We start from the raw sequence: 27142 nt of genomic DNA on the forward strand, positions 1-27142 counted from the left end.
CGTCGTCATTTGAACTGGAAAACAATTTCCAAGAATTATGTCAAGTTGAGAGATAGCAACAAGCCATTAAGCTGCATAAGGTTTGGAACTCATTTGTGCAACTGTACTAGTGGTAAATAAAGTCCACGCATAGAGTACAAACTTTTCATTTGAACATAATGTTTATTGCTGATGCATAAAACTTTTAATTACGTTTTCCAGCGTTACAATAGCTGTTACTGATATTTTGTTACCCTTTACTAAAAACTGGTCAATCTTATGGAAAAAAAATCAAATGTCTTACTGAGATGGACTCGTCAGGGTTGGCCGGTCTGTAATTTGTATCCTTTTTTCACTAATTGCGAGTCTGGAGGGTTGTCAGCTCTGATAGTGAATACAGGTATAGGTGGCCCGAGTCACTTATATCAATGAAAATTTAAAAAAAAAGATTACTTTATAAAAAAAAAAAGATTACTTTGTATTCCAACACTAACTTTTACTACTTTCAAAATTCTTTTGTGTAGGCCATGCATAACAGTTAAAATACTTGCCATTTTTATTTTGAATAGTTTTTTTTTTTTTAAACATCACTCGTATACTGAGAAGACTGGAAACTCCAGCTTCGTTTGAATCAAACAAAATGACATTCTTAGAGACCTCCTGGCACCAGTCAGGTTAAAAATCTTTTGCATATTTTATGTCCTTGATAGTTTTCATTTTTAATGTTACAAGGGGTGGGTGTGTGGGTTCAAACTGCCAGGAGGTTAGGTGAAGAATACTATGTATATACAAGTCTGCTGCCCACTAATGTTATGAAATATACAAATTTGTAAGCTCTGTTAATCAAGGTTAGAAAAGATTTTTTATTAAAATGAAATATATCAGGCCATAGTATATGATAATATAATGAATACAAGAATAGATTTAGGTGTTCAGTTTATTAGCAAAATATATATTTTATAATGTTCAATTTAAAAAAATTAAAGAGCTAGATTAACACATTAACCCCTGGAGCTTTTTGTCATTTTTGCCTGAAAATCGAGTAGGAAACACATTTTGCCAGGTTATTTCTGAATAGACTCGAAAACACCAAATCCCCAGTGATCTTTCAATAACATACTGCCTAGTTATGTTAGAAACATCATTTTTCTATTGGCTATTTGACTCGCTCATGAGCAGAAAAGTAAAAGTTGGAGCTTCTTTTTTTTTTTTTCTAAACAGAGCCATTATTTTTTATTCACTCTTTATTCCAAATGCCCATCTTATCCTACTTTTTTCAAGGCTCATCTGTCTGTTTGCAGTTCATACCAGTTTGCCTTAGATTTGAGACCAAAAAGTCTAAAATCGGATTCCGACCATGGGCCAATTTTGGGTTTAAAAAAGTCAGGTCCAGAGAATGAGTTTTTTATCAGTATTTTGTAGTGCAACTAGATATTCCAAATTATTTGGTATCATTGTAGAGTTACATCTGTCTACCTTTCTATAATACCACCCACTTCAGCGTATCATGCATGACCATGACGCTACAGAGCTTGGCAGTAGGCTACTACCTCTTGCCCCATTAAGTCGTTAATGTGTTAAGACTACACTACATTAAGTTTAAACATTTAAAATTGCCACATCATGATATTAGATTTTCAATGCCTATTTCTTTTTTAGGATAGGTGCTTTGTGTTTAACAGTTTATAAACAGATCTGAGTTTTCCAGCTTCCTCACTGCCTAGCTTTTTCTTCACTTTGGAATGAACAATCCAGATGTAGAAAAGATGCATTCAGCAGCAGTATTAGTAGCAATTGTCCCCAATAACTGGTTGCTCGGTCATGATGTTATTGTTTCACACTAGTAATACCAGCAGTCCTTTGATACAAGTTTTACATATTGCATGACACCTTTTTATTTTAGGAGAAAATCCTGTCAAAGTAGATCCAGACAATGATCTTGTTTTCTTCCAGGCATTGGACATACAATAATATAGAAATTCACAGGTCTTCTATCAGCAAAGGCTTTTCTTAATGATACCTGTCCAAATCAACTGGCAGCTTGCATATGCTGTGCCTGCTTTTTGGTTAATATGGTAGTGTTTAGACTTCAAACACACAATTGACAATTACATTACTTGAGCAGATCCCATCATCCTACATGTGTTTATTTAGAAATTCAAACACACAATTACAATTAGTTGAGCAGATCCAACATGTGTTTACATGGACTCAAATTTTTAATGTAAGATATTATAATGTTATTTCCAAGTGATTTAGGTCCCAAAGCTGTGTAGTTTATATATATATATATATATATATATATATATATATATATATATATATATATATATATATATATATATTAATCCTTTGGGTTATTTAACATTATTTATTGTTTTGAGTGATTTAAATTAAATCCTGATTTGAATCAAACATCCCACCCTGGTGTAAACCCAATGACATTGTGAATGCCAGACCTCACATAACTTCCATTTGTTTTATTTGCTGTATGTCCTACCTCTTATTATGATGGGATTCACTTGTATCTTTGTTGAATATATCTGACAATTTATGTAAAAATTTTGATTCTCATGTTAATTTCACACAGTTTTGTACATGTTCATGATGAACAAATTGATCTTGCAAAAGAACATGCTGACTGGTTATATACTTTTGCCTGCACCATATTTTACTACATGCATGTTCCATGTGTGGTTATGAATATGTTGACAGGCAGTAAACTAAACTTTAGACTTTCAATTATGTAAACATGCACATACCAGTTGGCCATTAGGAGCTCATTCTTTGACAGCTGGAGAAAATATTGCAGTCAGTGAGCTGTTTCTGGATATGACTGTTGGAGTTCCTCCACTTTGATATTTTGCTTTTAAAACATTTGATTGATAGTTTCATGCCTCACTTTAACTTAGAAGACATTATGCATTACGATGTTATCTTCAAAACAGAACAAATAATGCAATTTCCTTGTGGAAAAAAAAATCACGATCAAGTCTGAGCATGGGTGTGGGGATGAATACTAACAAAATCAACCACATTGTACTTGAGCAGATGCAAAGAAAAAACGCTCCCTCTACCTTTTTAGAGTATGCTTGCCAGGGTCCTAAACAGTAAACAAACCCATTATTATTGGGACCATGTCCCCTCCATGGTGTCATCAGATGCAGATCCACAAGTAAGTGTGATGTGCAGAGCTATTCAGCTTGAAATGCTTTGGCCCTCCATTTGGTCATATAAATGGTGGAGGTTTTTTCCTAATTATCTCCAATCTCTCCCCTACCACAGCAAGGTGTGATATTTTATTATTAAAAAAAAGAAATCGATGACTTTTCACAGAATTCCAAAGTGTTAGCTAAAAATTGGTAGCTTGGTTGTCAACCACTCCCCCATGTTTTGGACATGTATGTTGACTTCTTACAGAAAGCACAATGCCAGAACTTGCCTCCATTGACCTCTCTGATCCATGTGGGACCAATGATCCATAGGCAACTGAAAACTTTTTCCATTGGTTAACCCTTTACCTCCAGGTCTGTTGCTGGGTAGGCAGTGGATATTTATGTCCCTAAAGTCACACAGGGTAGTGTGTCATAAACTAATTTTTGGTAATTTGTAATGAACTATCATGTATTGTGAATGTTTCATTGGAAAACATGCATTTGAAAAGTTAGAAGTATCACTAGATGTTGCAGAGGCAATATTATTTCATCTAAAAGGTTTGTCATATATGATTAGACATTTGTGACCTCCGGTTAAATTTCAGAAACTGCAGCTCCAAACACAATGGACATAATGATTTCTTGCTAGATCTCTCAACCTTACATAATCCTTTGTTAATTTTTTTCAAAGTTTCCTTTGGTGACAGTTATAATCACTCACGTTGTAAGCAGTGCTGAAGTTTGCCAGACATGATGGCCAATAAATTTACCCAGGATAACTTTTCTTGTGGTTTTTATCCCAATAATCAGAATATTTCTTGCCATAATTCTTCGCTGATCGTTTGATTTGTTTTAATAGGTTGGTTGTCCCTTTCCTGTCTGTGTTGGTTTTGTTTGTTACACAACATTTCTAGATCATGCTATAAGCAAAAGTTTGAGCTGGATCAAGACTAAACCTGGATAAACTAATTTCTGAATTCGACCACAGTGATTGTATTTACTTTATTCTTTCTTTTGTTTTGCTATTATTCTGCAAGGCTCTAATTTACAGGTGATTTCAGCATGACTTGGAAACGCAATTGGCAGTTTGCCCAAAAATGCAGTAACATTGTTCTATTTTTTAAATTTTATTACATACCATTTTAAAAAGCATGAAAATCTCTGCAAAGACCTTTTTTTAAATGAAATAATTCAGTACATGCCAAAATCAAATACAGTAGTATCATTTATTTTCATTGGGCTCCATTTTTGTGGTTTTGTATTTTTTTAAAAAGAAGACATTTTCATGGATACTTAAATTCGTGGTTTTGCCTGTCAAAGTTTGCATATTAGTAGGTATTTAATTTCATGATTTAACCTCATCAAATACCCAAAATAAAGAATACAAAAAATAAAACTATGCCGACGCAAATGGCGGTCACTTTAATGTTTAAAGCCATACTATCACCTGTATGAGCACAAATTAAAGACCTGGCAGGTTCAATACTTACACCATGTTTTCGACCAAGTGAATATCATTCGAAGCCGACGCAGCCAACAACAGTAAAACAACACTTCCATCTCCATGAGCGCAAATAAAACACCTGTCAAGATTAATCACTTTTGCTCATGTTTTTGTTTTGAGTGCTCAACATCAAAGGAAGCTGATGCAGCCAACAACACTAGGCCATTTGGTTATTAAAATAGAATTAAAGTCACACTTCCACTTGTGGTATATGCTAAACAGGTCATGGACGCCATTACGGAAAAAGATGTTACTGGTGATGATAAGTGCACATTAATAGTAATAGTAAACCTTGCAACCTCATTAAGTCAGTTCATGCTGAATGGATACTAAGTGAAAGATCTGAGAAAGCTGGACTTGTTTAATTCAGCAATATGGGGATTGTTTTACCTGAGAAGCATTGGTGAACTGTATGGGGTTTTCAGCTGATACTGCATCAGTGATGACTGGAATTCATAAAGGAGTTGTATTCTATATTTTCAAAAATATCCCCATCATTGTACATATCAGGTTGTCTCTGTCATATGATGCACCATGCTGCAGGAAAGGCTGCTGATAAATTAGGAGAACTCTTGAAATATCAAGTTGGCACTCTACCTGACAATGCACTTCATGCAGACAGAGTTGATTTTTTTCATCTTATTTCCCAGCTAAAAGAACCAATAACTGTAAGATATACATTTCGTTGTCTTTGTCAGGTTATGAAAGGAATATTGGTTCTTTACCATTCTAATGCTGACTGAGAGATTGTTCACTATTGTTAACAAAAATAAAACTGAATTCAGATCCAGGCTCTGTAACCCAGCACATGGTGCTCTACTGGTGTGCAAAACATTCATAGTCTCAGCTGGTACAAAGTGTTTTGAAATGCAATATGAGAGCCTTTTGCTTTTTAAAAGCTCAACGCGTTATATATGAAAACTTGAAGCAATTAATTGATGTTAAAAGTCCAGAGGGATAAATAAAGCATTTTTTTACATACGCTTATTGAATTTTTATTATGTTATCTGTGAAGATCTTACCAGGGGTTGGGATGTAGGTATAGTTATTTTGTATTATTTTTCCTTTATTTTCAGTATTACTATTGTTTGAATACCTTATGCTTTTTCTCTATATCATTACCTCACATATTGATTTAAGGCAGTGAATGTAAAATTATGACTATCGGATACCTTATCGAACAAGTGCATTGGAACAATATAAAATGATTTATAATTCTTGTTTCAAAAGGTTAAAATAAAAAATAAAAGAAACGTAAAAGCTAGTATTTAATTACCAGATTACAATATTGACCTTGATTTATCCAATACTAGTAAGTTATAGTTCGGGGCAACATTGAAAACCACGAAAATTGGTCACCCACGAAAATTGATGATACTACAATAAACTAGCAAATATAATTTTCTTAAATTCTTTTTAACTTTCTCCATTCAGAATGTTCAATTTACCTCCTTTATAAAAGAAACTTGGAGAAAGTTTGTCATTTAAACTGTCAAAACTCATTAAGAATGTCAAAAGTTTAAAAAAATTTATTACATTTACCAGCATTAGAATCAGAGTAAGATATTGACGGTTTTGTTGGTGGTGTATTTAGTCCATTTTATTTAATGCAATAAAACTTCATTTTTTGCTCATATAGTTATATTTTTAAAAAGGTAATTTTTTAAAAACGTGAGCTTTTTGACATGATTTAGAAACTTCAAGTTCATGAAACCATGTTTTCATGTGACATGTATTGATTATAAAGCGCTTTGACTTGTTATGAGAGATAACGTATCTTGAGAGACCATAATTTTTGGGCTGAGCATTGGTCTTTAAATGGAAATTATGCCACTGAAATCAGTCTTGTGTGGCTTTTTCTTGTCTCTTCTATAGTCATACTGGGTGGGAAACAAAAAATATTGCAAAAAATAAGCACAACTACCTTCATTGTTAGAATATCAACAGGAATTGATTTTCATGTTGGTGTGTTCTTTGTGTGATGCATATACGTTTTAAAAAACCCAACTAATTGTTGCCTTAGATCTGGCCACTGTCACACTTTGATAGTAGAATTAATATATTGTGAACAAAAGCTTATTCCCCTGATCTTGGATTGGTTCTTCATTATGTTGATTCCTTGAACTTCGTTATTGTGTAGATGACACTTTGTTGATGCCAAAAATTGCTCATTGATTAAATAGATTAGCATCATAAAAGATTAGTTTTTACATTGACTTTTTAAAAAAATCATTTTGTACTTTGATATTTACAGAAAGGCTCTTTGTTGTCTAGTGGCTGTTTCCCAGTGTTTTAAGCATAAATTTCTTATGAAAGGGGAGTAACAGGGCTATAAAGAGGTATTCCTTGACAGTGTGCCTTTATTGGAATAGAATTGTAAACATATTGCCTACTTAATATTGATGCTTTTGTTACAGGAGGATGAGAAATTTCTCACTACCCTTTTCACTCAACTGACTGATGATGAGACAGATGATGGAGTACGGAGAAATCTCATTCTTTTTCTCAAGGAATTCTGCACATTCTCACAAACACTACAGCCACAACGGAGGGAATCATTTTTCAAGGTGGGTTGATGTGAACTATAATTAAAAAAAAGAATTTTAGGCAAAAAAATTGAAATCTTGTGTTCATTCACTTACTTTTGTCAGTAGTAATTTGATAATTTTACAAGGAAACATTTTTGTTCTTCTTTTTTTGTATTATGCTGTAATAGGGTAATCACTGGGCTGGGGTTTGTTTGTTGGGAAAAGACATCTTTGGGGGATTTTGTTTTTCATTTAATCAATCCCCATTATAGACTGACATTTGAGTTTGTGGGATTGGATGAGAAAACATTTTTCTTGTTTATTATTATCTGTTTATTAACACTGCCACACCGCAGACATTGTATCAATATGAATAAAATTGTTAAATCAGCCAACTGGAGCTGGTTCTTCATAGGATAAATCTGAGTACATAGCATACTGAATCTTCCCATTCTTCTAAGGGCAAAACTAGTAAATTGAATACTAAGATGTCACAGAAAGAAACAGAATCTGTTCACTGTTTTGAAGACTCAGAGTGTGAGATGGTTTTCATAAAACTTGATAATCCAATGACAAAGCTGTATTGCTTGTTTATGAATAGGCATTCCATTGTTTGATGCAGAAAATGTTGTCTTACAGAAAGAAGAATCATGCATTTGTATTAAGTACAAGATTCTGTCAAACCTATTTACAGATTTGCTAATAAAGTTTATAAAGCCAGAAATCATTTCATCAGCCAAGCTTTTAACTGATGTAGACTTTCATAACATAATGAAAATCTTGCTATTGGTACAGAAGCAATAGAATTCATAGAAGACAATTCTATTCTTGTTGTGAAGGTGTTCTATGATATTGTTAGAGATTATTGTTACAGTCAGTGATTACATGCTCCAGAAATTCCCATATGACGATGATGTGCTTTTAAATGCTTCAGTTGTTGATGTAAATGAAGGACAGTCAGAAAGCTTTAAAAGTGTTAAATTCTTTGTCAAGAGATATCCCTTCTATTACCACCCTTGTCCACCTTGGATCATCTGGAAGGAGAATTCCTGAAGTATCAGGTTTGCATTCTACCTGACAATATACTTAATGCAGATAGAGTTGATGTGCAATGGCACCTTATTTCTCAGCTAAAAGACCCAATCACTGGAAGATATAAATTTCCTCTTCTTTGTCAGGTTATGAAAGGAATATTGGTTCTTTACCATTCTAATGCTGACAGAGATTGTTCAGTATTGTTAACAAAAGTAAAACTGAATTCAGATCCAGGCTCAGTAACCCAGTACTTAATGCTCTACTGGTGTGCAAAACATTCATTGTCTCAGCTGGTACAAAGTGTTTTGAAATGCAACATGATAATCTGTTGCTTTATAAAGCTAAAAGTGCTACATATGAAAACTTGAAGCAGTAGAGGATGTTAAAAGACCAGAGGTGCAAATAAATCATTGTTCATTGAATTTTTAGCCTGTTATCTGTGGATTACTCTTTTTGTCCACTTGGTTTACACTTTTTCCTCGTCAGGGGTTGGCATGTATGCATATATGACCAAACATTGAGGATAGTTTGCACTTTGGGTGAGGAAGAAGCCTATCAGTTAGGAGATGAAATGGGACACGGTCAGGGTCAAATTGACATGATATAGAGGTCAAAAGATCAAAGATCATTGTCACTAAGTGAAAGAAGAAAATGTGTTTTGCATAATAATGTTACTTTGTGGGGGGAGGCATGCACTTACAGTATATAACAGACAATTGTGATTTTAGTGTCAACATGTCCCAGATCAATGTCTATGTGGCTCCAAAAAAGAAGGGTTTGGTATAAAAAGTTTTTATTTCTAGAGGAAGTACCTTGACTAGACATGGGATTGTTTGCATTGAGGGTGTCATAGAAATGTAGGTTTTTGAGGTCAGAAGTGTCATTGTTATGGTAAGTCTAATAAGAAAACAACAGTTTCAAACGGCAATTTTAGTTCATAACTGCATACTTTGACAAAAGTAAAGGTCATTGAGACCCATTTGTTACTAATCTCCGGAGTCCATCATGCCCAGCTAGTTTCTATTGGCGCTATTGATATGAATACAAGACAGGCGTATAATGGTGCTCTTGTTTTAATGTTGCAGTTTGTCATAACTTCCAAAGGCACAAGCCTAATGGTAGCATTAAAATAGATAGGTATATATTGAAATATATATCTTTGTAAGTCATTATTGTTAATCTGACAAATGTTTTTACCTTATTTCTACTCGACTGTTGTCAAGATTGTTTTTCTGTGTTATGGATGGCTGTAGCCTTATTTGTTCTCAGTGCATTGTGTATAAGGAGACAAATAGGTTAATGTTACAGTAGTTGTTACTATTAGTAACAGTTAAAAGTTGTATTACAATATCAGCACTTTTTATGATCTTATGCAACTCTATGGGTGTGCTATTGCAGTCAAAAAGAAATTGATTTATGTGAGCCAGGTGGGCGTGGATGTACCACAAATCTTTATTGCCACCAAATTTTCTGCCAATATTTTTCTGCTCAATCCGAAGAGGATACAGTGTGATCACAATATATGATAACATAACTAATATCAGCTCAGGTTTTTGCATTACATGCAAATTCAGTCTTTACTGATTTAATTACCTTTTTTTTAAAATGTGGGCTATGTTCATATGACTTATTCATTGATAAGAAAATTCTTGAGCTAGTACAAAGAAACAAAAGGATTTAATTAAGGTATGTGCAATAATTTTCCAGATAATCTATGAGTCTGTAAATTGGGTGAAAATGATTTCTATTTTTTGTGTATGTGTTTAAGTCAAAAGGAATGCTTGCAGAATATCAGACTGAACTTATATCCTCTCTTTATTTTACAGACATTATCCAATTTAGGGGTTTTATCAGCAGTTGAAATCATATTGGTAAGTTTATTTTTAGTATACATTATAAACTTCCATACAAATTACCGTTGATTCTTTCTGTATGTTGTGTGCCTTGTGAAATTATTTAAGTCTTTAAAATATTGTTCATGTGCTCTGTATAGTTTAATTTATTTGACACAAGATCATTTGATCTTGTTGGTAAATACTCATTCCCTTAGTTAGCAACATCTTAACACATCTTTACCTGATAATCTCACCTCTGTCTGCATGGGTTCAAGTCTTGGGCTTGGCCGGTGTGGATATGTGAGAAAGCTTGCCAGTAGCTTCTCAGGATTTTCCCTCGTTCTTCCTCCACCCTTTATACTGGCCATCATATATAGCCTATCTTGTGCTGAAAAAAGGTGTTAAACCCTACAACAACAACAACCTGATAATCACCAGAAAAATTGTTCAGTCCATAAAAACAGAGATGGGCATAAAATGTGTCCATCCCATGGATTGATACAATGGTTGTCAAGATACTTGGCCCAACTCTAAAAACTTTTAGTAGTTTGCTAGCCAAGGCTGTTGAAATTTGCCCGCGAGTAGTTCATATTATTTTTTTTTTTTTGTGAACTCCCACTCTTCCCTATCCAGATCGCCATTGTTTTTTTGAGATTAATTTCTGCACATAATAAAATAGAATATTGTGAAAATAATATTAGTGTAAATTGTTTTTTTTTTTTTTTGTTTCTTCAAGAAATATATATTGTAAGAGTGATTGCTACCTTTGATTGTCAGAATGGCTGACATCATTACACTAGGATTAAGCATCTCAAGATGACTTAGTTTTATTTATAAGGCTTATTCTGCTAACAGTGAAATATTTTATGGGTTTTATTATAGAGTTTATGTAAAAAGGGGGCCTTGAACATTTATTGCACGTGTTCAATCCAGGCTAGCTTGGTAAATTCCAATCTGATATCCATTGTCCTTCATGAAATCGGCTGGCGACTGCTCAGGGGTCATGTTCTGGTGACCTATGTTATTACAATAATTTCCAACTTTATCAGCCAATTGGAAGACATCTTTAATTTACAGATAAATAGATGAAGATACCTAACTATATCTGTCACACTAGCACATTTCTGCTATAACACAACTACTATTCCCACCATCCAGCAAATAAATTCTTTCGACCACATACCCTGATGATAAAAACTGCCTCACATTTGAATTGACATACTGACACCATTGTGCACTGTCATTGTGACTGGAGTATGGAATACAAGCGAGCCAAGAAATGTTTCCACATTGATTCACATGATATTCCTTTATTTAAACAATGCCTTCATCACGAAGCAAAAATTCATTTAGCATATACTAAATGGTCAATATATTTATGTTCTAGTGACCGTTAAGACAGGGAGAAACCATTCATTAGTTGGGAAACATCAGGATGCTGAATACAAAAAAGCCAATTTATTTGGGAGTGGTGATTAGAAGGCTGTTGTGAACAGGTGACCATTAAGTAAAGGTGACCATTAGGACAGTTGTTGTTGTTGTTGTTGTAGGGTTTAATGCCATTTTTCAGCACACAATAGGCTATACATGGTGGCCAGTATTAATGGTGGAGGAAGAACCCAGGAAAGAACCACCGACCCATGCCATTAAGACAGATTTGACTATATATTCATTTACATGCTTTTTGATTATATGTATTTGTTTTGCAGGGTTTGGATGATGATAAGATGAAAAGTGCAGCCATAGACATTTTCTCATACATAGTTGAATTCAGTCCGTCCATGGTTAGGGAATTTATCCTTAAAGAAGGCCAATCTCAAGATGATGTAAGTAATGTTTAGTGTGTCATGGAGAGGATATGTGGGTGATTGAGCAAGCAAAGAGTGAGAGAGGAGAGGAGAGAGAGAAGTTGGTTCTGTTTGGTTCTGTTTTAAAAGATACTTGTTTAAAAGCATTTTAAAATTTGATATATGTCATCAATCTGTATAACTGCTTCAATACTCCACATAAGGAACTGCCATCATTATTGCACATATTATTGATGGAATACAAATGCCTCATGCATCTTAGAACTGTTGTACAGAATAAATCTGCTTTATATAGGGCAGGTAACTGGATTACCTAATTATGAGTTGAGAATGGTCTAGAATGTCATGGTCTGCATGCTTGCACAAAAAAAATACAAGTTGATTGATTAGTTTTTTTCCATTGTTACTGATGAAGCTGATCCCAACAGATGTGCAAAGCTGCTAACCTTACTATTTGACTGTTAGTCATATGGAAATGACCTGTAAAATATGAACTTGCAGAATAATAGCAAAAACTATGGAAATGCGATTGTTGCAGTAAAATCTTGAACCTGGCTTGTTCATGTTTGATTCAGATCCGGGTTTCATATTCAGTTCAGCGGAGGCTGTTGGAGAATGAAACTAACTTTACAGAAGTACCTCAGATGCTTTAAACTGCATATATTATTTAACGAAAAATGTCTGCATGATCAAGATGTTGCTTATAGAATTTTCTAAAATGGCATCCAACAAACGATACATGTTCTAGATAAAGTGGACAATAAGCCTCATAAAAGTTAAAATAGTTGGCACAGAAGATTGAAAGGAATAATTAAGATTCTTGTGGCAAAAAAGTATGAAGGGCAACAATTAAGTTTATTAGGCATCATGTGTTGCTTTATTTCTCATGGTGGCAGAGATAATTGCTTTTGCTAGGTGGAAGAAAGCCAAAAGGATTACATCGGGATGAGAGATAGCAAGAAGCCATTGGCTTTGGAGCTGAAGCTTATGCAACCATACTGGTGGTGATTAAAATTCTAAGTGTACTTCACAAACTTTTTAGTTGAAGATAACCATCACTGCTTCAGTCTCCTATCACACTTCTGCACTTTTTAAATGCTTGTTTTCCAACTTAACCATAGCAGTACATGTTCATTTTTATTGCAACTTAATGAAAAATTGATCTGACTTGCAGAATATTAGAGCTGGCAGGTCTGGACATGGGGACTGTATGAAACAACTCATTGTGGTCTTCAAATTTCATTTTGAACAGTGCTATAGGCTTGTTTGTTAAATGCACATGGAAAGAATTCTTAGACATTGACTTCCGTCCTATGTCATTGCAACTGTTATTTCATGTATTGTATTTTATTTGTGATGTAATTTATAAATTGCACATGCTACTCTAGTAATTTTATTTTTCTCAGACACTATTCCTGTCTGGAACCACACAGAGCTGTTGTCAATTATTGATTCTTGCTTTAGTCTTAAAGCAGTTGGAAGTTTCTCAGGCATAAGGTTGTCTGTGTGAAGATATTCTTTAAATCATGTCATTAAGCAGGTAGTGTATACATGTGCAATAGAGCTGGGTACCACAAATAACTTTGTACTGTGTAAAGAAATTCATTGAATCATGCTATTAGGCAGGTAGTGTGTACATGTGCAGTAGAAATTTTGTACTGCTTTATTTCTGAACCTACTGCAATATGTACCATGGTCTACTGCAGTTACACTCGGCTAGTGTAGGTACGTGGGAAAGTCTGCCAGTAGCTTCTTGTGGGTCGGTTGTTGTTTTTTTAAATATATTATTATTTTATTTTATTCCTAACTTTTTCAGAAAGTTGGATTTGGCCCACATATGTAGCACAACATTCCATTTGGCCACATCAGTGGCACAAGTCTCAAACATGTAATTAAAGGATCATAAATATAATCATATTTGTAATATTCTCCATTAGTTTTGGGCAGATGCAACCATTTTGTAAACTATAATTTTTTGTTCAGTTTTGTCGTGAATAATGAAAACACTGTTAATATCATTGAAGTCAGTAAAAGATTCCTCAGGATTTCTATACCTTCCTTACTGAAGGAAACTGCATTGGTACAGCAAAAAGTACCATGGTACATACCACTGGAAAAATAAGGCTGTAAACCGGCATACTAACAGGGTTCGAAACTAACCCTTTAGTCAAGCAGACTAACAGGACAAAAAACATACTAGTCTGCAGCAAAATCAATTAGTCCTCAAAATACAGGTATGTAACACAACAATAAAGATTTATACACATTATAAATTATGTTGATTTGCCATCAGTTTGTCCCAAATCATAATCTCCATCCGATTCTGAATAGTCCTACATATACAGTTGTCTTCTTTGTCTCAGTCCACAAGAGTTCCATAAATATATAGCGGGCACTGGATCATAATCAGCAGTGTCTTCACTTAAAAAGTGAATTGTTAACAGGTCAATACACTGCAGCGCAATCTGCATCTCCAATCAGATTTTGTCATTTTCAATTCACTGAATCCCTGCTCTGCATCTGTAGATAAGGCTGGAAGGGTCAACACAATATCCACCAGTGCAAGAATGTTAGTGTGACTTCTTGAAATCTTGTGTTAACATCACACCTGACATCCACAAGCATAAATTAAACTTTTTAAGAGTTGCCACTCCTCTTCAACCTTGTCTGGATAGAAGCCTGCCATTGCCATGACTGGGAAAAATGTTCCAGCAGAGCAGTAACATCCACTTCACCAAATCCAATATGATTTGAGTCTATTGGCCATGAATGAAGATCTGCAAAATGTGTGGTTTTCAATACATCACAATGCTGTTTGTCAAATCGGGCGTCCAAGTGTTCTGCTAAAGTGTTGATCATGTCCTCTCTAGCATGAAGTAATAACTGCACTGATGATAGGGAACCTTGTTCTTTTAGTACAGAACCATGAAATTCTTTTATAGGTCCATTACCAATATCCTGCCGAAACTTTTTTAACCTAGGTCTGTCTCTTAATTTCAACTGTTCCAAGACACCAGTAGTTGCAGAACTCTCAGGTACACTTGACACCAAACAAGACTCATTTTGAAGAAACAATGACAACTTGGACAGTGAATTTATAACATCTGTCAAGAAGTAGGCATAATTAACAAGATGCAGATCTAGCAACATTTTCAGGTAGCCAGCTGCTTTCCCAGTAGCTTCAGGTCTTCTAGGTGAAGGCTGATCAGTTTTAGTCAATGTCTGCAGGTGTCTGACTGTTGCTGGATATGATTTCCACAAGTTGTCCAAAGCCCTCTGCCAATGTGCCAACCATCTAGTTCCACCAATATGAGTAGGGACTATCTTGGTGATTCCCAGCACCTCACATGCACCTAACAAATCTCTTCTATTTAAAGGGCTATTCCGATAAAATAGTAAAGTCCTGTTAACAGCTCCTCAGCTTTTGCATGGATAGATTTTTTTGCAATGGCAGCTTTGTAAGCCAATTCCAAATGACAATTTATTCCTACAAGACATTTCTGCAATTCTCTAAATCTTTCAGTTACAACCAATTATTTTTTCCAGTATTGACAGCAGCTCCATCAGAACCAAATCCAACAAGTCTACTTTTGTAATATGGCATTGCAATTGATGCAAATGCATCATCAGTAGCTCCTAAAATTTCATAAGCTATGGACAAGCTACTTGAAATTGAATAAAATATTTGAATATATTACAGCATTAAATATATTCTTTTCATTCTTTGCTATTGCTATTTGTGTATGGCTTAATATAAAAATATTTATCTATCAATCTATCTACATACATACATACATACACAACTCCCTCGATAACTCGCGCACATTGGAGTCCAGAAACATCGACCGCACTATAAGTGAGGCGCGAGTTATCAAGGGACCTATAAAATAAGCCCAAAACCAATAGAGTGATTGACGACATAAAGGAAAAATGGGGGGGGGTAAGGCAGATTATAGTGTTGAATACTCACTTTATAATCGTGCTGAGATTAACTGTGAATAAATATCTCTTCATAACGGTGTACTTTATTTATTATTTCCTCATAGGGCAACATTAATTTCAGGATAAATTAATGTATATTGAGGCGATCATCAAAAACATTATTCCACGTGTTTTCCGTTCGCTTAACATGTGTACCACTTCACACATTGTGTACTACGTCACTAATTTTTATGTTGAATTGGATACATTCTAGTTTTATTGTTTGATCCAAATTAGACGTTTTTTTAATATACAAAAGATCGACTCTTTTCGAGAAACAGTGTCGATCGAACGATAGATAGATTTGAATGCGATAGAAGTAAAATGGAAAACAAAAATACAAGGGTTAATCAGTACTAACATATTTAATTGGTCTACAAATTTAAAACAACTTAAATTAGAACAAGTTAATACTTGCCGTTTGTGCCACGCTTGACAAATATCAATTCATTTTTTGAAAAAAATCAGTTAATTTTTTTTCTGTGTGCTACTCCTTGGTTTCTCTGCCGCCCAGCAAAATCCCTCAGATTTCACAACTGCATGAGGTTTACATAGTCAACATTTTGGGTCTCCAGCCACCTTATGGCAATATCAAAATATTTGATTGCTTCCTGTGCAGAGGGGGGAGGTGGTGCAACATCTGCATCACTTTCAACACTTGTGGTACTCCAGTTAGAATCGTCTTCTGCTGCAGATTTGTTCGTTATAGAATTAATTATTGTTTCATCTGACGTGTTTGGCTGTGGGGCAATCATTGTCAGCACAAATCCACTCCTCCATATCATCAAGAGAAACGCCCATGTCAGGACCATGAGTCTGTACGAATTTCTCCCAAACAGCCTCGGCATTAATGACATCAGTTTCACTGAAACCTTCGAAGTCACTATCATCATCGCTGTCTCTGTTACTGTTTTGCTTTACGTCAAAGGCAGCTCCAAGACCCTTAATCCAGCACCTCAGGTCTCTTGTAATCGATTTTTTAATGCAACAAACACTTCCCCAAGTTGTTGATCAAAACAAAGCCGGCATGTAATTATGTTCTCACAGAAGTACTCACTGGTTTTGATGTGACAGTCGATTGACTCTTTTCATGTTTTCAATTAACAGAATATGTTGTGATTATAATGTTTACACTGAAACGGAATTAAAGGATTGGAACGTGACTTTCACACAGGAAGACGTTTAATTGGTGTTTATTTCATTCTCTGTTGCCACCTGTTAGCATTTACCAGAAGTTTTCATTGATCGCTATTTCACCAGACTGTTTATTTACAGTATACTGGCAACTATTTATCATAAAAACTTACATAATATATGATATCTTTAAACTGAGGTCTCGCTAGGATTTTAAAACTGGGTCTTTCTGCCTCTGAATTCAATCACTAAATATCATTACATTTTCTCACCTGGCCGCCAGTCAAAGCCTTTGAACTAGCCGCCTAGCTATTGCATCATGTTTCTTTTTTTATGTACTCTTATAAAATGGCAACATGTATGTACATCAAAGAGTCTTTCAGTCACTGAATTCTGTCATTGTAAATATCAGCACAGTTAACTGATCAACACATTTTCCCACAAAGCAGGTGGCTGAAACAGGACCGGCAAATCTTTGAATTTTCCCGCGCACCTATTACATGCGTATGGAGGACTCCTGCCTCAGTGATTTTCTGTGTCCCAGATCAAAAATTGACGTCCAAATACACGTAATTAAGCGTTTTCGAGATCTCTGAAATTAATTCTTATTTAGAACTTGCAAATTTCAAAATATGGATTATATTTTTGCGGGCATTAATTACCATTTTTGATGATAAAATGAGCAATGTATCAAGGTTTAATTTATCAATTCTTATCGTAATTTTTTCATGTTCAGCATATTTTAAAGATATTTTAAATACATTTTCTCTGGAAAAAATCAGGAGCCAAGACGGACACTGCGTTATAAGCGGGATCGCAAGTTATCTGGGCGCGAGTTATCGAGGGAGTGGTGTACATACATACATACATACATACATACATGCAATCATACATACATAGATATGATTAAGAGTTTTAAATTATATTAGTTCGTAGAAGTTCATGATCACATTAAATAATTGGTGACCAAATGAAGCGAACTTTTTATCAGTTAAATTAATGGCAAACATGCTGTGAATTTTATATTAAAACATCACAGATCTTCCTAGATTGTGTCCAGAAACATAAATTGTAGAAAAAAATTATAGCGGAGCAACATCCGAAAACTTACAAGGCATTTAAATATTATATCCCCCTCCCGCCAAAAAATGGTGTCCGAAAACATATGGTAGTGATAAAAAGTCGATGCGTACTTTACAAACTTTTTCAGTTGAACGTGTTTATCGTTGATGCATCAAACTTTTAATTACGTTTTCCAGCTTTACAATAGCAGTTATTGATATTTTGTTACACTTTATTGAAAACTGGTCAATCTTACGGAAAAAATCTACTGCCTTACTGAGACTGACTTGTCAGGGTTGGCAGGTCTGAAGTACTGGTATCACACACTTTAGCCATTGGGCAGATGTTATTTGATAGATCATCAGTCCACATCTTTGACTTGCATACGTGTTTATATATCCTTAAATTTTTTAATTTTCCAGGATGATCTCTTGATAAACCTAGTCATTGAGCAGATGATAAATGACACAGACCCAGGTAAGTGTGTTGGAATAAATATTTTTTATTGATTAAGATGGATATAAAAAAATGTAGATCTGTCAAAATATGTTGAAATTACTTTGTAATAGTAAATCTTTAAAGCTTAAACTAGTGGATCATTTTTGCTTTTGAATTGTATGGTTGCTAATGATAGCAATTGGTAAATTTAAATTTCCTATATGGGAAATAAAGACAGAAAATTTGTTTTTATAATTACAAATCACTTTATGATGATTCACTATAAAACATGTACTGCATCTTCCCTTTTTTTGCATTTAAAATGACATTTTTTTAAAATGAATTTTTACCTTATATAACTCAAGCTAGAACCTAGGATCATGCAGAATATTTTCTAGGCTTTCTTAAACAAGATGCTTAGTTAAAGTTGAAAATTTTCTGAAGTAGTTAAGCTTCATAGTTTGCATCTACATAAATATTTCAAAAGTCAGAAATATTCTGAAAGTCTGTGCATTTGGAAGAGTTTGTTTGCATGAAAACCACACAATGTAGACAAATTAAATTTGACCAGTATATTTTTATAACCGTGTGGAGGTCTGATTAAATTTTCAGTTCAGTACAGCAGTCTTTCAAAACAGTTTTTGCCTATTTTTAAGATTTAGTTTTGTACAGTTACTGTATATACTTGCATACTAAGCCCCTTCATGTATAAGCAGATCCCCCAACTGAACTGGTATAAACACTAAAAGTGCATGACATCCATATAAGCCAACCCACATCTCTGAGACATCACAAGATGCATGCAGTAAGTTCTAAATGCATTTATTTAGGCAAACTTATCTTAACAAAAAGTACAAGTATACTTATCTCTGGCATGGCATGGTATGTCATGTATGATTACTAAAAAGAAATAGTATAAACTTGTTTGAAAAGTAATTTATTTAATTTTCTGTTTTCTTATTGGTCCCAATTTAGATTTGTTTATAATTTGATCGAATGATGACAAGAATTGAGCAATCACGAGTTGCTGTAACACTACCTCTCCCTTTTGACTCTATTGTTTGTTTATGCATCATTGTATTGGACATTTGATATCAGTGCACCAGTAATTACGTTTTGCCTTGAAGTTGTAAACAAGTTGTAAATACCTAACTCATTAAAATTTGATCAAGTATGACAACACAACAAACAACAATACGGTTTGATTCAACGCTTGCAATTAGGCTACTGAATGTACATGTATTTACAGAATGGCGCTACTGCATGCAGGTTTGAACATGCGCCGAATGAATTACATTCTGCTGATTGAAGTACAGCCCTTAGAGTTGAGTCATGGACACCACTGCACTTAACTTTAATATCTCCACTTAACTTTAATGCTAATACCGTTAAAGCATTGTAGTTTGTTTTCATGTAAGTGACCTTACACCATTCCTGTCAACTCTCATGCTGAGAGAGAAAACAAAACTCCCAAATTTTGGGGTCACTCCATGCCTACCTCCTGATTTCATATCTTCCAATTTTTGCAGAGAACTCCCGATTATTACATTGTCTTCAATTTTAATTTCTCCTCAAAAAGAAAAGTCCTACATAAATAGATATATCATATGCAGTCCATACAAGGTAGGTTCAGTTGTATCAACTGTGAATATAGTCCTACATGTAAGACGTATCACATGTTATTTATGTTTTAGTGCTATGACCCTAATGCCCAAAGTATAAATATCAGCATTGAGGTCTTACATGCAGGACTGTTGTTAATATTATCATCGACAAAATAATTACCAGAAAGAATTCACTTCTTCACTAAATAGGATTTATTTGTTTTCATTTGCAACAATACAAAAATCAGAAAATAAACCAGAACAAAAAATAAACTACAACAATAAAATTGTCGGCAATTAATTTCATTCCCAAGAATGATCACTGTGAATGCTGTCACTCCATATGCTGTAGCTCCATTTCCAACCAAATAAACTTGCACGAGTGAGCACCTGGTATTTTTATATCGTATATACAAACATTAATTACCATCGTTAAATTAAAAGAAGAATGAAAATACATGCCACGCAACATATGTCCTCAAAAAATTAATTAAGAATACATGTTTTATAGTAGACAATACTAAATGCCTTAACGAGTTGACAGTAATGGGAAAAAGGCAGATACACAACGAGGGGAAAATAGTTGCCACATGTATGGTACCGTGAGACTGCCTATTTAGGTACTTTATGTTCAACAAAATTGGTAAATCCTTTTTTTCCCAATCAGTTGTTGGTGATTGCGTAACACACGGTAGTGTAGAACATGGTTTCTTTGAATTATGATAGAGGGCCAATCATTTTCACAAAATAGTTGCATTGATATGGATTAACTTTTAATTAGTCGCGCTGGCTTTCTTGCTTGATTATTTAAGAATAACCTTTAGCTATTGTGCAGTATGGCCACAGCTGACCAGAATATGAAAATAGGGCATGTCCTGGGAGAAAATAAGGTGCGTCACAGGGAGAAATCCTGCTTCCTTTGCAGATTTCGCCCATATTAGACTTGGAAGATGGATCAATATTTATTCAAAACAAGGCTTTTAAAATGCCATGAAAAATCTCCCGATTTTAGGCAATTACACATCAGTGTACTGGTATAGTTGACGGTCAAAATTCCCTTTTAACACAAGCCAGTTTTGGGGTTTTAATGATTAACTAGCCTGTATTGCTTTCGAATAACGGAAGACAAATCCACCAACTATCAAAACAAAGGAGACACTGAAATAGGAAGCTTTAAATTGTATGGAAAGTTTGATTTTGTTCAGCCTAAACACAAAACTAACATAGATTGATGATGATCTTAGTTGATCTGTAATGAGAATTTTAGCCGTTATTATTACCACTCTTCGTGAATATGTAAGTTATGCTGGTTTTGTGCCTTGTACAATTAAACGTGCGTACCTTTTCATAAATATTACCTCAGTTTGTAGGATCGCTTATATCATTGAAAATGAGTAACTTGTGAGTGCGTGATTCAACTTAAATGAAACAGCTATTAAGGCCTTGCTGCAATGTTATCTGGAAGAATGCAGTTTGGTCGAAAAAGTGATTAAAGCAAGATCTGCATCTAATATGTTTGGGATAGATTTAAGTGACTCTATGCATGCTTTGCACTGTGTAAGTACTTTACATTAGATAGAGTTCAACCTAGTTTCCTGGGTAAACTCAACCGGCCCGCAAATTTTGAAGTCGGTGTTTACCTTTATTTAATTTCGTGTTGGAGAAATCGGAAAATATGTGCATGGAAATTAATAGCAAAATCAATCATAGTACTTGATAACAGTTAAATAAGTGTCAGGTGACCAAAAATGATTTTTTAAAATGTGCATATGTCTTAGGACACAGCAAAAAATTATTTTTTGTGTCCCAAGATTTACAGCTTTCACAATAGTAAAAAAAAATGTCAAGTTTAGACACTGGCCTGTGGACAAGGCCCCCCCCCCCCTTTCCAGACCTTTAATTTTTCCTAAATTATTTGGCTTATATGTGAGTATATACGATAAGCGAAAACCACATGATTTGGACATGAAATTTAGTACTCACGTAAATGACCAGTTAAATGGCTGAATATTGAATAAACCAAGTTTGCCATGTCTATTATTAGTAAACAACTGTAGGATAAGTGCATTATACCTGTGTTTTAAAACTGGCTGGGTTGTTTTGAAGATTTAAATTGATGCAGGCCTTAAATTTGATCTTACAGCAGTTTTGCACATGAACAAAATTTCAAGTATATACTGAAGTAAAGAAGTATTATGAGAGCGAGTCCCAATTAGATTTTCAACCATTACAGTAATTTTTCACATTTTTTAAACATCAGCCATGATGTTTCCAACAGTCGGTTACCAATTTCATGATCGGTTTTGTTCTAGTTACCAAACTTAGTGGATGGCTTGCACTTGGGGTAAAGATGAACCCTTTTAGTTTCAGGGTCAAGGTCACTGAGAAATATTTCTGAGCAATAGCTCGAGTTGGTCACCATCTGCTTGTAAAGTTTTTATTGGCCAGCTTGTTGTTTGGGGTAAGGAAGAACCCTACTGATTTCAGGGTCAGAAGGTCAGTGTCGTCGTACTGAAATGGTGTATCCACTAGGGATGCAAGATTGAGTCAAAAATCCCCATGGTGTCAGAATTGTTGATCTGACTGAATAAAAACCAAACTTGGTATCAAAACTGGGGGGTCAGATTACAAATTTAACGCACAAATGAGGGTAAATGGAAATGCTGTGAAAGATGAAAAATGGTTTCTGTGCTACAGCTAGTTCTCTTCCATCTACAGTTAATAAAATTTATGAATGACTTGTACTTGGATTAAGGAAGGACACGTCTGATTTGTGGGTCAAATGGTCATTGTTCAAAATAGTTTTGATGGAAGAAAAATGCTTTCTGCACAATAATGTTTAGTTCTGCATCACATGCCTGGACCAAACATTGATGGTTTGCTCTTGAGGCAAGGAAGAAGGCAAGCAATTTTGGGTTAAAGTGGTTGAGGTCATTGACTGAATTAAGAAAATTTTTCTGTATAGAAATTTAGTTAACCGTTACCAAAATTCTTGACTTGCATGTTCTGTGAAAAAACAAGTCTTTTAACTTGGGGTCATAGATCACTCTGCTAGAAGTAAAAACTTTTTATTGCTAGAGTGACATTAAACCAATGTTTTTGGAGGATGTTCATGTAAGGTATGGAATAGTCTTATTCACTAAAGGTCCATATCATTGTGGCTCCAAGAAAAATTGGTTTCTATGGCAATTTCCTGAAACAAATTTGGTTGATAGCTTACACTTACGTAATAAAATAATGTACTGTGGGCTTCATAGGTCAGAGGTCAGTCATGGTCAGTTTAATAATACTGAGTCAACCATAACCTATTGCAAACTTGTCAACCATTATGATTTGACCATAAATTTTACTGTATTGATCCTCACATTACCAACTATGTAATAACAGACAGCAAAATAGTTACAAAAATGCAATCATTGTTGTTGAAATCAGATAATGCCTTGTCATGGTTTTGTATGGATCCAGGTTTCGATATTAGATTCAGTGGAGTTTGTCAGGGAACCAAACTAACTTTACAAGAATACCTCCAATGCATTAATCCACTAATTTTCATTTCCATTCAAAATCTTTAGAATATCTGAATGGATTGAAATCAAATTTGATACAAGACTTACAGTACATCATGTTGGATTTTTTTTTACCAACTAACATTTCAGTATTAATTTTACTGGTAGCTTTTCATCACAAATTAAGCAAAAATATGAATAAAAAATAGATTACATTAATTACAAAACTGTAGAGCAAACAGATGTTTTGTGAAAAAATGTATCAAATTTGGATGCAAGATATCTAAAGGATTATTATGATTTATCATTGTTGGCATTGAAATGTTAGACTAATGCATTGTTTTTATTTATTGTAGAGCTTGGAGGTGCTGTGCAGCTGATGGGAACAATTAGATTGCTAATTGATCCAGAAAACATGCTTGCTACTGCCAATGTACGTTACTAAAGTCATGTACAATATTTCATCAGAGTATGATTTTGATTGTGGGTTGTTTTTCTTTTCTTTATACCCTACCTTCATTGTGGAAAGGGCATACATTGTTGTCAATCTGTCCATTTGTCCATCGCTCAAAACCTGCCAAGGCAAACCCTGATTTGCCAGTGTGTTAAAAGTGCTATTAAAATGAACATGGAAATCGCACAACAAAATCATATCCCTAACACATTAGTCAAGTTTTGCATTTAGGTCGGTTACTTGGTTATCAAAAGTCCCAGGGCCATGCTTCTTGCATACAGATATAGTTTGGTATATGATACTGACCTAATTTTCGTACTTGGCAAGTAGACATGACCACCAAATTATGTTTTATGCATGGCTGTATTTGGCTTTTTTGGTACATGAAAAAATAAAAATAAAGCAATTTTCATTTCTTTAATTCTACTCAAATATATTAGAGAAAATTCTTAATTCTGCTGCATAAGAATAGCATACGAGTACTTTCCTTTTTGTGCCATTTTTAGCAACTGTATATCACCCATTTCCAAGGAAACGTTTTTTCAGATATGAACTTGTCCTCAGTTTCATTATATTGATAAGCTATCTAGTTAGCAAACTGGTCTTTATTTTTAAACAAAATGGCATAGATGTTAAGTGAAATGCTTTATTGTGTGAGTTGTGGATGTTATATGACAGAAAATTTTGGGGTAGATGGATGTTTTCAAAACATGTCATAAAAAGGACAAATCAACACTGTTTTACAAACTTTAAAACAAGAATTTAAGTGTAATTTAATGCAGCACTCTTGAGTCTCTGACCATGAAAAGATTTGTGATGTCCATTTAGTACTAATGAAAATGGTACTGATATGACCTCCAGCATGTGAGCCAAAGTTTCTTATCACTACTTATAATTTGATGGCGGGCCCCCGAGTGGTCTAAAGTGCTCTCCATTACGGATCACTGCCATCTCACCTCTGTCTGCTTGGGTTCGAATCCAAGGCGCGGCTAGCGTGGGTGCTTGGGAAAGCCTGCCAGTAGCTTCTCGTGGGTCGGTGGTTCTTCCCTGGGTTTTCCAGGGTTCTTCCTCCACCAGTTATACTGGCTGCCATGTATAGCCTATCTTGTGCTGAAAAATGGCTTTAAACCCTAGAACAACAACAACAATAGTTAGATGGTGTTTTCACTTCTTATTGTGCCTTTGTTCTAAATGAAAATGATGTGGGTCTGACAAATCATGGTCAGTATGGTGGCCATCATGAAAATCTTGTTACAGACACTTTTCCTAACTTGATGGCCATTGCACATAGGCTTTTTCACGAAAAGACTTGTTTTGATATCTACTTGGTCCTAAATGAAAACTGTACCAATCAGATAGGTATCATGTTAACATGTTTCGAGTTGACGTGTTCAGAAGGTGACTGTCGGACTAGTTTAGTTACCAAATTGGGAATTTGGAGTTTCTCATTTTTGCCAGTGGAGCATTAGTCCCTATGATAGATTCTATTTCTGCTTCATGATATAAGATATGGTCTGGCATTGAAAAAATTTTTAACTATGGATTTGGTGATGCTGATTATATTTGCCAGTTGGCATAGTTTGGGGGCCACAGCCATACCCCAGTTCATTGTATTTAAACAGCTCAGGTTTTTGATCCTTTGTAAGTTTCACTATAGCAATTTATGAAATGCAGCTTTTTTCTTCTTCAGGTTAGTAATTTTTTCTTTTCAAAATGCCCATTTGCGGTCTACATACAATTTCCAGCTTAATGTTATGATTCTTATTTCAGAAAATTGAGAAGACAGAATTTCTTAGTTTTTTCTACAAGCACAGTATGCATGTGTTGACAGCTCCATTGTTTGCTAACACAGCTGATGACAAACCAAGCAAAGGTAAATAGTTGATACTGAATATGCTTGACCTAAACATTTTGAATTAAAGTTGCACCAGTAGCCCACCCCCACCCACCTGTGGTCCAGTCCATCATTTCGCTCATCAAAGTAAATCAACCATTAAAGTAAATTGCTTATTTTTTATTCACATTATGTACAGAAATGTATGTACACAAGTAGACAAGGGCTCATTGGTTCGTATAGAGATGCATATTTTCAACTGTATATTAATGCTTTTTAGTTGGACTAGGCTGGGAGGTTTTAAAAACATTTTCATTTAACAAGGAAAGTCACTACTCAGAATTCAGATGTGAGACTGGATAATGTATGAATGCTGACAGATCAAACATTAGAACTAATATTGCATTTTTTGCCTCTACATTCTATTGGTTTTATACATTAATATTGAAATCTTTTACCTTTTTTATTCGTCACTTGTATATTTTTATAATGTTGCTTTTACTGGGCACCGTATAGTCTTTATCATGCTAAGGTGCCACTAAATGATAATATACATACTAATTAATTAGACCACTAGATTGTGTTGTAAATTCCAGGCCAGACTTTCTATTCATGCATTATTTTACATGCAAGACACTAACTGACATTTTGTGTCTTTACAGAAAATTTAGTTAGAACTTAATAAACCATTAAGAAAGATAAGATGAAAAACAGTTATGAGAAAATGGAGTTGGCTATTTATGTAAAATATACATGTTACTGTTGATTTAAAGGATATGATGTTTATTTGTAACATTTGCATCAGCAGTTTTAGCAACCATGAAAACCATTTTTGATATTGGGGATGGAGTACCATGAGTTGGCGGCATATTGAAGTATTAAAGATCAATTAATTATTCAGCTTAAGACATTTTATGGTATGAATATCAAGTAATGTTGTTTTTATTTCAGATGACTTCCAGTCAGCTCAGTTGCTGAGTTTGATCTTGGAGCTGTTGACATTTTCCGTAGAGCATCACACGTATCACATTAAGAACTATGTTATCAGCAAAGATCTTCTACGCCGAGTACTAGTCCTTCTTAGGTCAAACCATGCATTTTTGGCCTTGAGTAAGTAAATGAAAAGATAAAGGTTTTGAAGATGTGTTTTTTTCGATCAGTTGCAGATATTTTTTGTTTTATTAGTGACAGGACTAAATAATGATAGGTTCCATATGTGATATGCATTGTTTTGTACAAAATGTTTTTGATTTTATTTATGTTGTATTTACAAAGTAGAAAGACA

At 34.5% G+C, this 27142-nt stretch overlaps 1 protein-coding gene across 2 annotated transcripts in view; it reads left to right on the forward strand.

The window, feature by feature from the left end:
- The window catches only part of LOC149805512 (serine/threonine-protein phosphatase 4 regulatory subunit 3-like), an 84904-nt gene that overhangs the window by 19614 nt on the left and 38148 nt on the right, over window positions 1–27142 (forward strand). For both annotated transcript variants that reach the window (XM_089950117.1, XM_089950116.1), the window contains exons 6-12: window positions 7056–7205; window positions 10028–10072; window positions 11746–11862; window positions 18444–18498; window positions 23926–24002; window positions 25794–25896; window positions 26809–26967. In XM_089950117.1, the coding sequence (XP_089806243.1) occupies window positions 7056–7205; window positions 10028–10072; window positions 11746–11862; window positions 18444–18498; window positions 23926–24002; window positions 25794–25896; window positions 26809–26967 (706 nt within the window). The remainder of the gene's footprint in view (window positions 1–7055; window positions 7206–10027; window positions 10073–11745; window positions 11863–18443; window positions 18499–23925; window positions 24003–25793; window positions 25897–26808; window positions 26968–27142) is intronic.

Source organism: Sinohyriopsis cumingii, chromosome 2 (assembly GCF_028554795.1).
Source record: "Sinohyriopsis cumingii isolate HCF-2022 chromosome 2, ASM2855479v2, whole genome shotgun sequence".
Taxonomy (NCBI): Eukaryota; Metazoa; Mollusca; class Bivalvia; order Unionida; family Unionidae; genus Sinohyriopsis; species Sinohyriopsis cumingii.